At 42.5% G+C, this 14,598-nt stretch overlaps 3 protein-coding genes across 3 annotated transcripts; 2 read left to right on the top strand and 1 right to left on the bottom strand.

Annotated features, from left to right (window-relative positions):
• Nucleotides 1–4,750: 4,750 nt before the first annotated feature.
• Nucleotides 4,751–6,959, top strand: LOC131880239 (uncharacterized). The gene is made up of 2 exons (XM_059226816.1): nt 4,751–5,422; nt 5,493–6,959. Exons 1-2 carry the CDS (start codon nt 5,138–5,140, stop codon nt 6,429–6,431), a joined length of 1,224 nt encoding a protein of 407 aa, XP_059082799.1. The 5' UTR covers nt 4,751–5,137; the 3' UTR covers nt 6,432–6,959.
• Nucleotides 6,573–8,388, bottom strand: LOC131880240 (uncharacterized). Its single transcript, XM_059226817.1, has one exon. The coding sequence runs from the start codon at nt 7,890–7,892 to the stop codon at nt 6,693–6,695; it is 1,200 nt and encodes a 399-aa protein (XP_059082800.1). The 5' UTR covers nt 7,893–8,388; the 3' UTR covers nt 6,573–6,692.
• Nucleotides 8,389–9,324: 936 nt separating this feature from the next.
• Nucleotides 9,325–13,452, top strand: LOC131880238 (peroxisomal N(1)-acetyl-spermine/spermidine oxidase-like). The gene is made up of 6 exons (XM_059226814.1): nt 9,325–9,982; nt 10,055–10,224; nt 10,293–10,497; nt 10,567–11,224; nt 11,305–11,428; nt 13,084–13,452. Exons 1-6 carry the CDS (start codon nt 9,805–9,807, stop codon nt 13,348–13,350), a joined length of 1,602 nt encoding a protein of 533 aa, XP_059082797.1. The 5' UTR covers nt 9,325–9,804; the 3' UTR covers nt 13,351–13,452.
• The last annotated feature ends 1,146 nt before the right edge of the window (nt 13,453–14,598 follow it).

The raw sequence follows: 14,598 nt of genomic DNA, 5'->3' as shown, positions 1-14,598 counted from the left end.
TCCCCTAGACAAGTCAAGGAAGGCCTTTAGTGATGAGACCTCACTTGCGGTCCTTGGCAGGTCGAAAAGAGGTTTTAGTATCTCTTGTACGTGAAGCTCTGGTCGATCGTATATGTTCTTAAGGATTTCGATCGCAGTCTCCAAGCTTCGGCCATCGTGTGGGAGTTGATCAATAAAAGACCTAGCCTCTCCTTTCAGTGCTTTCCGTAGATCCGCAAGTTGTTGGTTGTGCGAACGTCCGAGCGACGTCATTTTAGAAACAGTAAGTACCCAATTCGACAAGAAGGAGGAAAACCCGGGCAATATTCAAACCATCATAGGTCTCTACCTCCCTTGTGATGTCAAAGACAAGAGAGGCAATAACGGTCGAGTCCGAGTCGGTAAAAGATGACGATAGAGCGGACGTTTTTGCATTTTGGGAAGAATCGAATTGTTTAGTGACCAACTCGCAAACTTTGTTGACTTCAACCTTAAGATTCCATAAATACGCGTCATTGTCACACGTATCCTCTGGAAGATGTTCCTCACACCAGAGCCGCTTTTTTCCAGTGTCTCGAAGGATGAGCATAACTCGAGAAGATAGTCTCGTGTCAAACTTTCGATGGGGTCTGAAGTGGCTAGGTAATCTTTGAGAGTTCGTAAGTTTAAATCGAACCTTTTTCTAAGACCGGACAGGCCCTGGCATCTAGTCGCAAAAGTGTCCTCATTAGGAATGAACTTATTGGTATCAGTAGAAGTGGTCATGACTCCGACCAAGAGGCAAGTTTGTTGGATGGAGATTGAAGACCGAAGGAAGCGAAGAAACAAGTTTGAAGACTGCCGTCGGTTAAGGCGAAGACTGAGTGAGAATCGTAGCGATTTCAAAGGCACAATTGCACTGCCGGAAAGCGCTTAAAAAGCACGTTCCAATTGATGACGATTAGACACTTGGGGTATTTGTTGGCGGGTCGAAGGACAATAAAGTAGATTGATAAGAAAATACGTGATTGGACTTGGGTTAAAAAGATCCATATTATTTTTGTAGGCTCTATAAGAGTTGTCGACCTCTGCAGCTGATCGATTATGAAATCATGAGTCGGAAACCATCGATAGGTCGATGAGAAGATGGATCTTTACATAACTGATACACTCTGAGCCACTTTTCGAATTAAAGTAATAAAACGAGAAACGTAGATCCCTTCAATTAACGGTAGGTCAATTTTATATTATTTACATGCAAAGTTGATCGTTTCAAAGTTATGTTGTCAAATGCTTATGTAACTGACCAAGAGCAGGCCGAAAATTCAAATGTTATGTAGTGTTTTCTGCATAACTTTGAACATGTCTCCTGAGTTCCCTAAGCAAGGTTTGGGCTCAAACTTGGCTGAGTTCATGTATTCAACAAGGCCTTGTGGTCGTATGAAGTGCTTATTTGGAATAAGATGAGCGGTTTAGGAGATAGGATATTTTTGCTTCCGTTTGCAGTCCATATCTCTAGAAGTCCGTGGCATAACCAATACTTGATCAAAAAATGTAGTCGATTTAACAAACGAATAGGTTCTTAATAGTAATGAAAAAACAATTGTTTCCTATTTACGGCGTTTCAATCCTTCCGACAACTCTACCTAGATTGTCTGGTTACAAATTGGAGATTATTAGCATCGAGAATCAAACTCGACTCAATTCATATAATTCAATAGCCTCTGGGCGACTTGGTACCTCCATAAACGAATATTTCTACAATACTGGTCGCCAAGATATTAAAGTCATTGATATCGATATCTATACGCAAAACGGACTAAAGTTGATGAACTTGAGTGCCCCATGGCCAACTCGACATCTCTTCTAATAAAAATGTTTCCCATCTTTTGATAATTCAATAACCATTAGATATATTTCATTGAAAAAGCCTAAGTGTGTTTAATTTGAAACAAATTCGATTATTCCAAGGCCAGTTGGTGCCTACTTCCAAATAATAATGCGGAAACATTTTTTTATATTTCTGTAACCGTTAGATATATTTCATTAGGGGCCCTAGTGTGCTCGTTTTTGAACGATCCCGAGTGGCCCTATGACCAAACTCGTCATCTCTTCCAAAAATTGGAATTATTTTAGTGGGAAACACACTGTGATTGCTTGCATGAAACTTAAGACCCCCATGGCAATCTCTTTTTATAGTGTATGTCTTTTAATATTCTTATAACTGTTGGATAAATTTTCATTGAGAACCAAAGTTTGCTCAATTTCAATACAAACATTCCTTGTAGCGGTTAGAAAAGCCCGCGAAAAAACAAACCAAGGGGAAAATGAACTCAATTGACCCAAGGCCAGCTGTTATTTTCTGCTTAATAAAAATGTCATACCATCTAATTCAGAATCATGTTGTCTTCAGACGACATATTCTATGCAAAAGTATGATCTTTTCTTGAGGTAAAGTACTTTCATTTTACTTTGAAAAGCAATAACTGTGAGAAAACTTGATTCTTAGCCCAAGCCAAACTGAGACCCCGAAAATGGGTGGGTGAAGGATCAGAATCAGAAATGACCACAAGTCTAAACTCAATCAAGTCAACTTTTCTTACGTCCGAAAGTGGGCCAGAATGTGAAATGTTAGGCCTAGTGTGGCTCTATCTATGATGGTTACCTGGTGTAGATGCAATAGAAACCTGATTTATTGAGCCCCCACTTTAACTGGTTTGTGGGTTCCAACCTAAGGAATGAAATGACTTGGAGAATTTGAGTTAGGAATGTGCCTTGAAGCTTAATCTACAAACTCATGCCGAATGGAATTGGTTAGATAATCGTCGATTTCCATCTCTTTTTTTGTTAGATTTTTCACGGGCTTTTCTAACCACCACAGGGAATGTAAACCCCAGTACTATTAAAATGAAAGGTTGTAATTCGTCTTTTTTATCTTTTAATCTTTATATGATATTTGGTCTACCAAGGAATTTGAGTTGGAAGACCGAGCTAATCCTTTAATGTAAGGTTGATCTGGAATGCTATCTAAAAATTTGTCCAAGTCTGACTTAACAGATGCCACCGGATCAACAAGGCCCAAGTATTCCCTACGAAAATTAGAGGGAAGCAAATTAAACAATGAAGGAGCCCGAGAAAGAAGAGAAGTGGGCTTCATTGTTCGAACTAGCCTGGATTCTCGAGGACTTGAAGGTGCTCTCAATACGCACATTAAGCTTCTACGGTCACTATAATCAACCCTAAATCCTGGGTTGGGACAAAACCCATGGATGCTTTTGAAGACGTACAGTATCAGACACCTTTCGTACCTTCTCTGAACACTGTACAATCCCAACTTTTTTAGTCTCTCCCAATACGAGAGCTCTGTAATCCCTGTGATGTTCCTAATGAAACATCCTTGGACTTGTTCGACCTTTTGCAAACCTGCTGAACTCATTGGAGCCCAAATGGGTGAGGCATATTCAAGATGTGGCTGAACAATCGACTTGTACAGAGTTAGCATCGTGATGCTGTCTCTGGACTTAAACGTGCAATATATCCAACCACATGTTTGAGAGGCTTTACCCACCTTCCACTGGATATGCTCATCAAATTTTTATTATTTTGGAGTGCTACAGCTAAATCTTTCATAGATGAGGCTTGCTCAATACCTTTCCTCCATTATCTGAGCGGAATTCATTCCGTTCAGGGCCATATTACTCAACATCAACTGAGTCATGTTTCTCTAGTTCCTCAATAATATGTTCTATATGTTTAATCAGTTGGGCAACCGTGCTAAGATGTGCTCAGAACCCATGCTAACCAGGAGGAAGGACAGCATGGACTTCAAGAAACTCAACAAGTTTGGACTTCATGATCTTTTCAAACACCTTCGCAATATTCGAAGTGAGAGAAATCGGCTTATAGTTACTCGGAGCGACTTATCCCCCTTTAAAAATTGGAACAACCTGAGCTAATTTTAGTGACGATGGAAACTTGTCCTGATCCAAGATGCAACGCATCAAGTACGAGAAAACAGGAGCAAGAACCAGTGAGCATCTCACCAGAAACTGAGATGTCACGCCATCAGGACCAGGAGAAATTGAGAGCCTCAAGCCCTTGATGGCCTTTAATGCCTCTTGATTTGTGACTACAAGATCATCTAAACGCTCAACTTGACTGACTTTGTCAATCCAACAGACTCATTTTCAGAGCAATGAGCTGTTGCTTATGAACACAGTAGGGTTGAAAACACACTGGATAATTGATCTCCAAGCATGTTAGCCATGGTCTCTACATTGCTAATGGCCTCCCCATCAACCTCAAAAGGCCCAACAGGGTATTTCGTCTTTCTCTTAAAGTTTGCATAAGAGAAAAAAGCCTTCGGATTCGACCTGACCACATGAGTCACCTTACTCTCAGTTTGTAACTGGTCAAATGATGATTTGACAGATTACTAGGTGTCACATGGACATACTTAGGTGATTAGGTGATATTTAAAGGCCATCAAGTCAACAATTAAAAATACATCTTTAAGAATTTGTTCTTCACACTGAACAGCAACGAAATATCCAAAATGGACAAAAAAGTGCACATCCTTTAAAAACGAATTGAAATTTTTATCCAGTTCTAGCTTGGAAGATGACTTGTAACATAAAAGAATATGTCATTCCATTCATGTTTTTCTGAATCCATCCTAGAGAGCCACTACTATTGAGAACGTATTAACTCACTCACAAACCAGTCAACTGGTGCACACGTTGGCAACTCTTCAGGAAATAAGTGATTGCCTAACAAACGGGGCCGTTCTAGAGTTAGAGACAGTTAGAGACAAAAGTAGCTTCGTTTCTTTCGTATTTGGTTCTTGCTTGGACATTTATGCATCGCAGAAGGCGCTTTAGAGCCCACTCAGCAGTCTCAGTCTAACTTGGCTTTCTCTTTGTCGCGAAAGGAGAGAGTTCCAACCTCCAACCCTCCAGTATGATCCAGGTCCAACTATTCTTCAGCCCTTAGTATTAACCAAGTGGAAGGCAGGCAGGTTTTGGTTGATCCTGTTTTCCTTTTTCGAAAGGCTCCAAGTCGTCTGATACGGCGTCGGGCCGAATTCTACTAAAATGATATCAATTTAAGCTACTAGAATTGATTGGCTGTGTTTCTGCTGAACAGAACACACCAAATCGGTCATCTCAATCCGCTCATCATGATGAACGAAAGCAGTGCAATCTGTCCCAAACTGGACAGCTGTTCCACGTCGTGGAGTTCATCGTCCACTGAGGGCCCCGATTCTCCGGGGATGTCTCCTTGTGGCAGTCCAATTTTGGAGTCATCAGGCCTATCTTTGGAGACTAAAAGGATTACTGGATCCACTGTAGCCTCAGGTTCAAATCGCTCTGCTCACCCCTCCGCCCATCGAGCCCAATTTGAGATAACATTTTTGGATTCGGCCCCCGGTCCTGGCCGAAGTTCGAAGACATACACCTTGATGGTACGATCACAAAGTTAGGTGTAGTTTAGCTACCTATTGTTTAACCTTTTATTTGTTTGATGTATTTCAGGTGTGGCCACTTCAAAATGGCCAGAAGCTATCGAGCGAAGGGTCAATCATCAAAAGAACCTTCGATGAATTCATTCAACTGCACCAATCTTTATCCTCACAAGTGTCCCAATTGGGCGTGATAGTGCCTCCGGTGCCGGATGAAATCTCCCGAACTGTTCCCTTCCGATTGGGTCTTGATTTACCTTGGAACAAACTGGAGGAGGAAAGACTTTGCTATTTTATTCGCAAATGCTTAAGTCATCCAGTGATCGCGGAGATATCGATATTGTCAGACTTTTTTCTATCCACTAAAACTCCCACCTTGAAGCCACAGTTTCCGGTGAAGGTATTTTTCTCTGGTCTTTACAAGGGTTTCAAGGGTCGGCCCAAAAGCAGTCACCAGAATGAGCCGGATCTTTTTGGTAAAGAAAGGCAAAGATCTGAGACCTACTGCCAGCACTTGCTGTCAGTTCAAGAGCGTCTCCATCGGGTTTTGGATGTGTCCAACAAACTATCGCAGAAACTTCTTCTTCTAGCTGCTGTTGAACTAACAACGTCTAGAGTGAGTGATGATGTGAATGTCAATTTCTCTCAAGCATTCATTCACGAGGCCACGTTGCTCCAAGACAAAATATATGCTTCCCAACGATATCTGGGTTCATATTTGGCAACCTTTGTCAAGTACTTTGAATCAGAGGTCAAAGCAATTGGCCAAAGAGATGCTTTAATAGAACAAGACGGAGAGTTGTCGGACGAGCCATCGCAACTTGCACTCTGCACTCAACGAGTTGGCACAGAAATTAGACAATTTCATGTGGAAAGAGTAAGACGAATGAAAGAGACTTTACTTTCTTATTCAGTGAGCAATGTGAAGTATTCCAAGGCCATCGTTAATGAAGTGTCTATTTGGCTCTCAAACATGCCTGACGTGGCTGCCGCCAAAAGTGCCCATACATAATAAAAAGATTGAAGAAATTATATGTATATGTAGCATTGTTACGAAGTGATAGATTTGATATCACCAAGCCAACAAAATATAATTGGAGTGTTGGACCTCCCTTGCCGTTATGTTCACAAATAATCAACTAATGAAACCGAATCAAATTCTGCCAACGGATTTTCCGTGGCTCAACAAGAAAAATATTTCATTTATTAGCACACCCAAACATGATACCAACACCCTGACCAACTGTACCATTAGACATTCCTTGTTCGGAGTTCAACCTCCGATAAGTATCATTGGCCGGTTAGCAGACTCTTTGATTTTGAGCATACCTGCATGGCGCGGCTTTTTCTTCATGACCGCTTCACCGATGAGTTCTTTGATATCATCTTTGTTCAGTGCCGAATCTCGGAGAGCATCTCGGAGGTTCAATTCGGTGTTTCCAAAAAGGCATACCTTGAGATTGCCATCGGCTGTCAATCTCAACCGATTGCAAGATCCGCAAAAGTTCTTACTCATGGACGTGATAAAACCAATTTGTCCCAGAAAGCCGGGCACCTGCCAAGCTTTGGAAGTGTCATTAGGCTGATCTGATATGCGCACCAATTCGGGATAGGATTTCCTGAGACTATTTAACATCTCCTGATAGGGAACAAACTTCTTCAAGAGCCACTTATTCCCATCAAAAGGCATATACTCAATAAACCGAATATCAATCGGCCATTCTCGAGTCAGTTCGACAAAGTTGGGCACTTCCTCCTCATTCATTCCGCGCATCACAACGCAGTTCACTTTGACCCGGTCAAAGTGTCCGCTACTCGAGGCATCTTGGATGGCTTGCAGGACTCGATCATGGCCTCTTCTACGGGTAATGTGCTCGAACTTGGGCTTGATCAGGGTATCCAGACTAATGTTGAGGGCATCTAAGCCAGCCGCCATTAAAGAGTCCAGTTTTCGACTCAACGTAAGAGCGTTGGTCGTAATCCCCACAGTTTTCACGCCAGGCACGGCTTTAAGACTGCGGATGATGTCAGCCAAGTCGGACCGCACCAAGGGCTCGCCTCCTGTGAGTCGGATCTTAGACACGCCTTCTTCGGCAAAAATCCCGGCCAAGGTCACGATCTCGGCCGAAGAGAGCAATCGGTTTTGAGGGGTGAGCTGCACTCCCTCTTCGGGCATACAATACTGGCACCGCAAATTGCATCGCTCCGTTAAAGAAATCCGTAGGTAGGAATGATGTCGATTCAAGGTGTCTGTAAGAATGTTTCCCTCGGATTTCACGGCTGCCTGGCTTTGGGACAATTTCGCATCGTGTCCCAAGGGCACGGGCACCGTTGATGTAGAATATCGGGCGAACCGACCCCACCAGCTCGGAACGACATGATAACTTTTTGGCGTCGCTGCCGCCCGATTTAGCATGATCTCGCCATGTGTAAGAATCCTCCGGGCCATGGTGAAGGGCTGAATGCTCAACATCTCGGGATCTCCATGATGTTGTGGGTGTTACACTCTCACCTCAACGAACTACGGATTACGGACGTGTTCTACGATCAAGCGACCCATGTCAATATACGCTCGTATCTTGATTGGTGGAAGTCACTTGTGAGGCCCAAGCAATCGAGAGAAAGATAGCAGGCTCGTCAAGTGAGAGGTTGATTCATGTTGGGTGAGGAGAATCCCAGGCTGAATGGAGATCGGATTGGGCTGACACGCACGGATTGCTTTAATCACCGCGACCAATCCGTCATTTCGAACCGACACAACTCGGAAAGGCTTTACCCCACTTCTCTTTGACTTATGCCACAATTGTCAAGCTCAAACCTGTTTTCGTACACAATGTTATGCGACATGATATCTACCGGTGGAGCATATAACTCCACCAGTCAGAACAGAGGAATGAGCAAGGCCTGAATGGGCCGTTGAACAGGCTGACCAGGCCCATGCATCGAGATCGTGTGGAAGGAGCTTTTCCAATCTCGCCATGCGAGTATAAGAGTACGAGGGTGGGAGATCCCGCTTATATTTGTGACAAGGACATCGATATTTGATTGCAAAGCGCTATTGGACCATGTCTCAGCCAGTCTATCTCTACGGAACATCATGCTGTGCGTTCAACCAAATCAATGTATTTTCAATCAATTTACATGGCAGTAGATAATGTCTAACGTGTGTGTAAAAACAACGCTGAGAATTTCACTGAGAAGTAAATAAAAAACTAGGGAGCAAAACTATAAATCACATGACCAGGCCATCCACACCGCCCACAGATTTAATTTGCCAGTTATTTGAATTGGCAATTGTGTTGAAGCAAACAGGATTCTGATATTGAGCTAAGATGTTAGTGCAGTGATGACCTTTTTTAAGTTTAGTCACACAAGGCATCTGAACTTCTCGAAGGCAAAAAATTCAAGTGGATGACAGTGCAGTTGGCCATGATTAGAGCCCTCTAGGTGTGATGTTTGTCTTGGTTCTTCCTCCTCCACAAAATGCCCAAAATCAGGGTGCCGCTCCTCATTTTCCCTTGAATTTCCTTTACTTGACATGGATAATCGATTTGATTTCATATTTTGGTGAAAAATCGAAGTATGCATTGTTTTGCCCACAAACAGTCGAAACCAGCTTAACATCAATTTTGCTAGCACATATCGAACGCAACTTAAACGGACAACTATGAAATGGTGCTACTTTAGCCGATTATTGGCCCTCTACCATTAGACCAAAAGCGTCTTTTAACGAACAGCCTGTCCATGCGCGCTAAAAAATTGCAATCTGGCTCACTTTGTGCGGGACTGATCTATTACTACTAGTGAAGTAGTAGCTAATAAATAGTAATTTACTAGCTTTCAAGAAATGGAGTGTCCCTATGTCTGGCCACCTGGTCGGAAGTTTGTTGTGTCTGCGAAATCCCCAGCTGAAAGAACACTGTTAAACCATACACAGACAGAGAGTCAAGGGTATACAGTATATAGCACTGAAGAAAGAAACAAGGAGACAGAAAGAAGGACATGATAAAAGGGTGGCACGGGTGGCACTTCAGCTCCTAACTAACTCAGCCCTTATGCCGACTTAAAGGCATAAAGGAATTCTAGACAAGCCCCATCCCATCTCGATCAAGAGGACTGACTTAGTGTCTCAGTGCAGGGAGCGAAACCCAACCGGATAATGCTCTCATGGGTAGATGAATGAAAAAAATGTTGATCGAATGAATGCTGGAGAAGGGAGTCAGTGGTTCATTTTCTCATGAGATCAAGTGAAACGGGCATTAATGTTTGATTTGGATCACTGATGGATTCGTGGAGCCAACCAGTCAGCCTGCCAGCTTGATATCTATGATCCTCATGAGGAGGGGATGGGTGGATCCGAGTAGGAAGATCATCTTACCGGCGTTATGGCTGAGGCTGCTGCTCTGAGTGCGCCAGTCCCCCGGGATGTCCAATACTTGATCATTGGAGGCGGATTGGCGGGGTTGGCTGCGGCTAACTACCTGACCCAAAACGGCCATCATAATTTCCTGTTGTTAGAAGCCCGCAAAAGACTCGGCGGAAGAGTCATGACCCTGGAAATGGGTAAGAAACGAAACCAGAATGCATGCATGCATGCCTGATCTTCTGAAATGAACCTGAATTGTTTGATTGCAGGCGGCTGTCCGGCGGAATTGGGGGCTAGTTATGTGCATGGCATTCTGGGCAATCCTTTGTACAAGTTGGCCATTGCCAATGGCTTGGTGGACGTCACGCAAGCCCCCAAGCCTCATAAAGTGGCGGCAGTTACCGAGGGGGGGAAAAGGGTACCCTTTGCCGTGCTCCAAGTTAGTCCGTATTATGGGATCGAGTCGTTCCCGATCATGGCTAATTTTTCTTGGTTCTGGCCCTGTAGGAAGTGTATGAAGCTTACTATTGGTTCTTCAAGCGATGCGAAGAGTACTTTTCCTGCAAATACAAGCCTCCCGAAGGCGTCCAATCCGTAGGCGAGCATGTCGAGTTGGAAATTGGTTTGTTCCTTCAACGGTTTCCACCGGATCAGAAACGTGTTCGTCGATTGATATTCGACTATCTCCTCAAGCGAGAATGCTGCATTACAGGTAAGAGCAAAATAAGACCCTGTCCTTGCTTTTCATGCTGAATCTTTTTCGTGTTGATGACCCTTTCAGGCTGCGATCAAATGAGTTCAGTTGATCTGGTGGGTATTGGCAGCTATGTCGAGTTACCGGGGGGGAATGTGACCTTACCTAGAGGATACTCGAGTATTTTACACCCGGTGGTTAGGGCCATACCCAAAGAATCCATACTTTTGGGCCACGTAGTGAAATCGATTAATTGGAACGAAGGCGATGAAAGATCAAGCCAGTCAAATGCCTCGGCCGTCAACGTTTTGTGCGATAATGGGGCCGAATTTCGTGCCCAACATGTGATATGTGCTGTGCCATTAGGAGTGCTAAAAGCTCAGTCAGATTTGTTCTCGCCTCCCCTACCCAATGTCAAAGTGGAGGCCATGAAAAAACTCAATTTTGGTGTGGTGAACAAGATATTCTTGGAGTGGGATGCTCCTTTTCTGACGCCTGAGATCTCTGAGGTCATTTTGCTGTGGGAAACTATCGATGAGACTCGAATTTCTCTCAAAGATCGTTGGTATCGAAAGTTGTACTCTTTCTGTAAAGTCAGTGAGGTGCTCTTTGTGTCGTGGATTTCGGGAGATGAGGCCCGATTTATGGAATCGCTTAACGTGAAAGAAATTGCAGATACCTGCTTGAAAATCCTTCGAAAGTTTTTGAACGATCCCAGTGTGCCCAAACCAAAATCGTGCATTTAGTAAGTTTGACTTCGTCAATCAGCAGTTTGAGAACAGGTTTGCAAGTTCAAGTTAAAACTATTTTCTTTGCTTTTTCTAGCACCGCGTGGAATACTCAAGCCTTTTCTCGCGGCTCATACACCTCCATTGGAGTTGGTGGACAACAGATGGACATCGAAACCTTAAGTTCACCTTTATTGGCTCCCGGGTCAGAAGGCAAAAAAGTAAGTGGGCGTAAGTCATAACCATTGCCCATTACGCCTGCATTACTGGTTTGGCCCAGGCTGAACACGCTTCGCGAAACGTTATAACCCACAAAAGTGCGGTAACAATAAGGAAATGAAAGTTTGAGACTATAGCTAATCCTTAATTACTCAAGAGATCTTTGTGTAGATTAATAGTAGTTGTATTTTGGGATGTGTTTCGAACTGTGTTTGGGACTGTACAGTATTCAAGGAAGGTACGAAAGTAATCTGGTACTGTACGTTTTCAAAAGTATCCATGAGCTTTGTCCCAACCCAGGATTTAGGGTCATTTGCAAGTGACCGTAGAGACTTAACGTTCTTTTTTTAGATCACCTTCAAGCCCTCGAGAATCCAGGCTAGTTCGAAAAATAAATTCCGTCTCATCTCCTCTTTCTTGAGCTCCTTCATTGTTCAATTTGCTGCCCTCAAATATTCGTAGAGAGTATGTGGGCGTTGTTGATCCAATAACGGGATTAAAATCAGGCTTGGACAAGGTTTTGACTAAAATTCCTGATGAACCCTAATTAAGGTCTAGCCAGATCCACCAACTCCAATTCGTTGGTGGATCAGATATATGAACAAAATGTTGAATATGATAAATAAGCTTTTCGTCTTGAAGTGGTAGGAATTCGATTCCCTGTAGCGGTAAGGGAGTTTGCAAAAAGGTAGAAAAAGCAACAACCTGACTTGTCAGTTTCTTGGCTTGAAGGACCTCGGTTAGGGCATCAATGAATGTGGAAAAAGGGTGGCGTAGAGAGTATAACTTGAATCAATCTCCTTGTGGCGAGAGATTGCAAACCAAAAGTGCTGAGTTTGAACGTTGTTTATTTGTTCCAGGTCAGATCTAGTAGTACCTTCTAACTAAAAAGACCAAACAGCTACCATGTGGTGCAGCACTGGCTCGCAATCTGCCGGCGCAGGAAGATCAATCAAGTCAGTTGTAAGAAAACACGCTGAATTGAATTTCCAAACGTGACTGACAACCATGTTGCTTTTAAACTCATTTCTGATCTCTGATCGCTCTTTTTGTACTTGTTAGCTTGAGTTGGAAGCCTTAATTGGGACCCTTGAAGCTAACAAGGTGACACTCCGGTTCGAAACACATTAGTATTTGTATTGTACAAGTGTATTTTAAATTATTCACTGCTGTTATTTTATTCCCTCCTAAAAGTGTCTAGAGCCAAACCTAACCGGTACAAATGCTCAGTATCTGCTCTGATCTTATTTGAGTTTTGATTAATTTACATTCTACACGTTTACAAGAAAAAGCAATTAACTTTTGCAAATTTTCATTTTGTGGGGGTCAATTTTTCTTGTTTCCTCGGTCGTTGAGGAAAATGTAATACAGCAAAAGAGATGAAGGAATTCTTCAGAAAAATATTTGATTCTTGTATAAATTCAGTTCACAAAGAGAACGTCCAAAGATGAGTGCTTTGAAAAGTTGGTTATTGAACAAGTCTCAGACCTTGGATTGGTTTTGCAAGCATTGTTGCAAAAATATCACTGCACAGGCTTAAAAACAGTCATATTGATTCAAATTCAATGAACGGTTGACAAAATGAAGAACATCGCTTCATCCAATTGTACTTGTAATCAAGCTACGAGTATTTAAAACGTTCTTTTTCTTTTTTCAGCCCGTTGTTGCTTTTGCTGGCGAACATTGCCATTCCACGTTTTATTCAACGGGACACGGGGCGTTTTTGTCGGGTCTGACAGCCGCACAACAGGTGTCTTCTTACAATGACTGTTCCGTTGGAGTTTCGCTGTCCAGACAATCCAATCCTGACATGAAGACGGCAAGCATATCCGATCTTTCATCTTTGTTAGGAAACCTGGATGTGAGTGGAAATCCTAATTCCCGAGGCAAACGGGATGATGGTGGCTTTCCAACGCCCCGATGAAGTTCAGACTTTAATTCAAGTTTTCTAGTCACGAGTAATTTTCGCGAAATCTCATTTCTCGTTAAATAAATTTCACCAATACCGCTTCGAAAAAGATAAAAAGTATAGAACAATGTTTCTCCTAAAAGGAAAAAGGCTCTGAGATTTTATCAATTGAAACTATTGTTATTTTTGTTGCTCTAATAATTGAGGTGCTAAGGTTGGAGCTTTGAGCCAGCTTTCTCTGTTCTTTAGTTCTAAGGGTCTTGGTAAATGTTAGCTAGCATCCGGGGCTTTCATTTTACACTGGTAATCTTGGTATCAAAGGCAACAATTGCGATTTATTTTCAACCCACTTTTATTTGTGTCTCTATTTATATACCATCTGGTAGAGGGGTTCAAATGTTTTGATTAAAAGCCCCCAATCTTCGTCTCAATGGGAAAATGCCCGATTCTTGTCGATGGAAAGGCTCAATTTGTCGTCTGGAAAGCACTCGGCGAACCCAACGCAATCAGAATGAGGGCTCACTGTATATTACGTGCTGATTTGCTGACTCATTTTCTCTGAAAACGACAAGTTACTGCTGATTGGGCGACGACTTGACTTTTTAGGGAATGTAATTTACTGTCTTCTCAACGTTTAACCTTAGGGCACAGCAACTAATTTTTTGAAACTTGTAACGAAGCCCTTTTTTTAAATTAAAGTTTTATAATCAAAAAAGTGTCACTGCTACCACGTCGGTGAGATTTTTGTGTGAACACTTCTAGGCAGTGCAGCATCAAGAGTGAAAGATTAATCCATTTCTCTCGAATATTTTTATTTTAACCTAGTGTATTGTGGTAGCCTTTTTATTGTGTTGGTGGGTGTATTGAAAGGGTAGGCCTCACCCGGCCAACTGTGCCGACCGTCACATCGTCTATTTTTCCCGTAGGCTGTGTCTTTGTCCAGTATCAGATTGTTTCTCCATTGAGAGTATTTAGTAGACCTCGAGAAAAAGTTGTTGTATTTAGCAGAAATATTTAATTTAAGGTTGGGAAAAATGCTAAAAAATGAGGAAACAAGAAATGAAGTTGTCAAAACTTCAAAAAAGGGTTGGGAAAATGTGCCAAAAAGTGTAAATATGCTTCTATTGACTATCAATTGAGTTCGCACGAAATTAACATCTTTTTCTTGCTATGTTTGACATAAGGATACATTTTCAATTAATACAGATGTCATGGTAAACAATTGGCTCTTTTCTGGAGCGTACTGTTTGATAATGGTGGGTC

The sequence above is a fragment of the Tigriopus californicus genome, chromosome 5, assembly GCF_007210705.1.
Source record: "Tigriopus californicus strain San Diego chromosome 5, Tcal_SD_v2.1, whole genome shotgun sequence".
NCBI classification, from domain to species: Eukaryota; Metazoa; Arthropoda; class Copepoda; order Harpacticoida; family Harpacticidae; genus Tigriopus; species Tigriopus californicus.
This window is presented reverse-complemented; position numbering and strand designations above follow the sequence as displayed.

Bases quoted from the DNA above. Each gene is read 5' to 3' on its own strand.
- LOC131880239 (XM_059226816.1), top strand. From the start codon at position 5,138: ATGATGAACGAAAGCAGTGCAATCTGTCCCAAACTGGACAGCTGTTCC. The intron at 5,423-5,492 runs GTACGATCACAA...GATGTATTTCAG, and splicing joins CGAAGACATACACCTTGATG to GTGTGGCCACTTCAAAATGG.
- LOC131880240 (XM_059226817.1), bottom strand. From the start codon at position 7,892: ATGTTGAGCATTCAGCCCTTCACCATGGCCCGGAGGATTCTTACACAT.
- LOC131880238 (XM_059226814.1), top strand. From the start codon at position 9,805: ATGGCTGAGGCTGCTGCTCTGAGTGCGCCAGTCCCCCGGGATGTCCAA. The intron at 10,498-10,566 runs GTAAGAGCAAAA...TGACCCTTTCAG, and splicing joins GCGAGAATGCTGCATTACAG to GCTGCGATCAAATGAGTTCA. The intron at 11,429-13,083 runs GTAAGTGGGCGT...TTCTTTTTTCAG, and splicing joins CCGGGTCAGAAGGCAAAAAA to CCCGTTGTTGCTTTTGCTGG.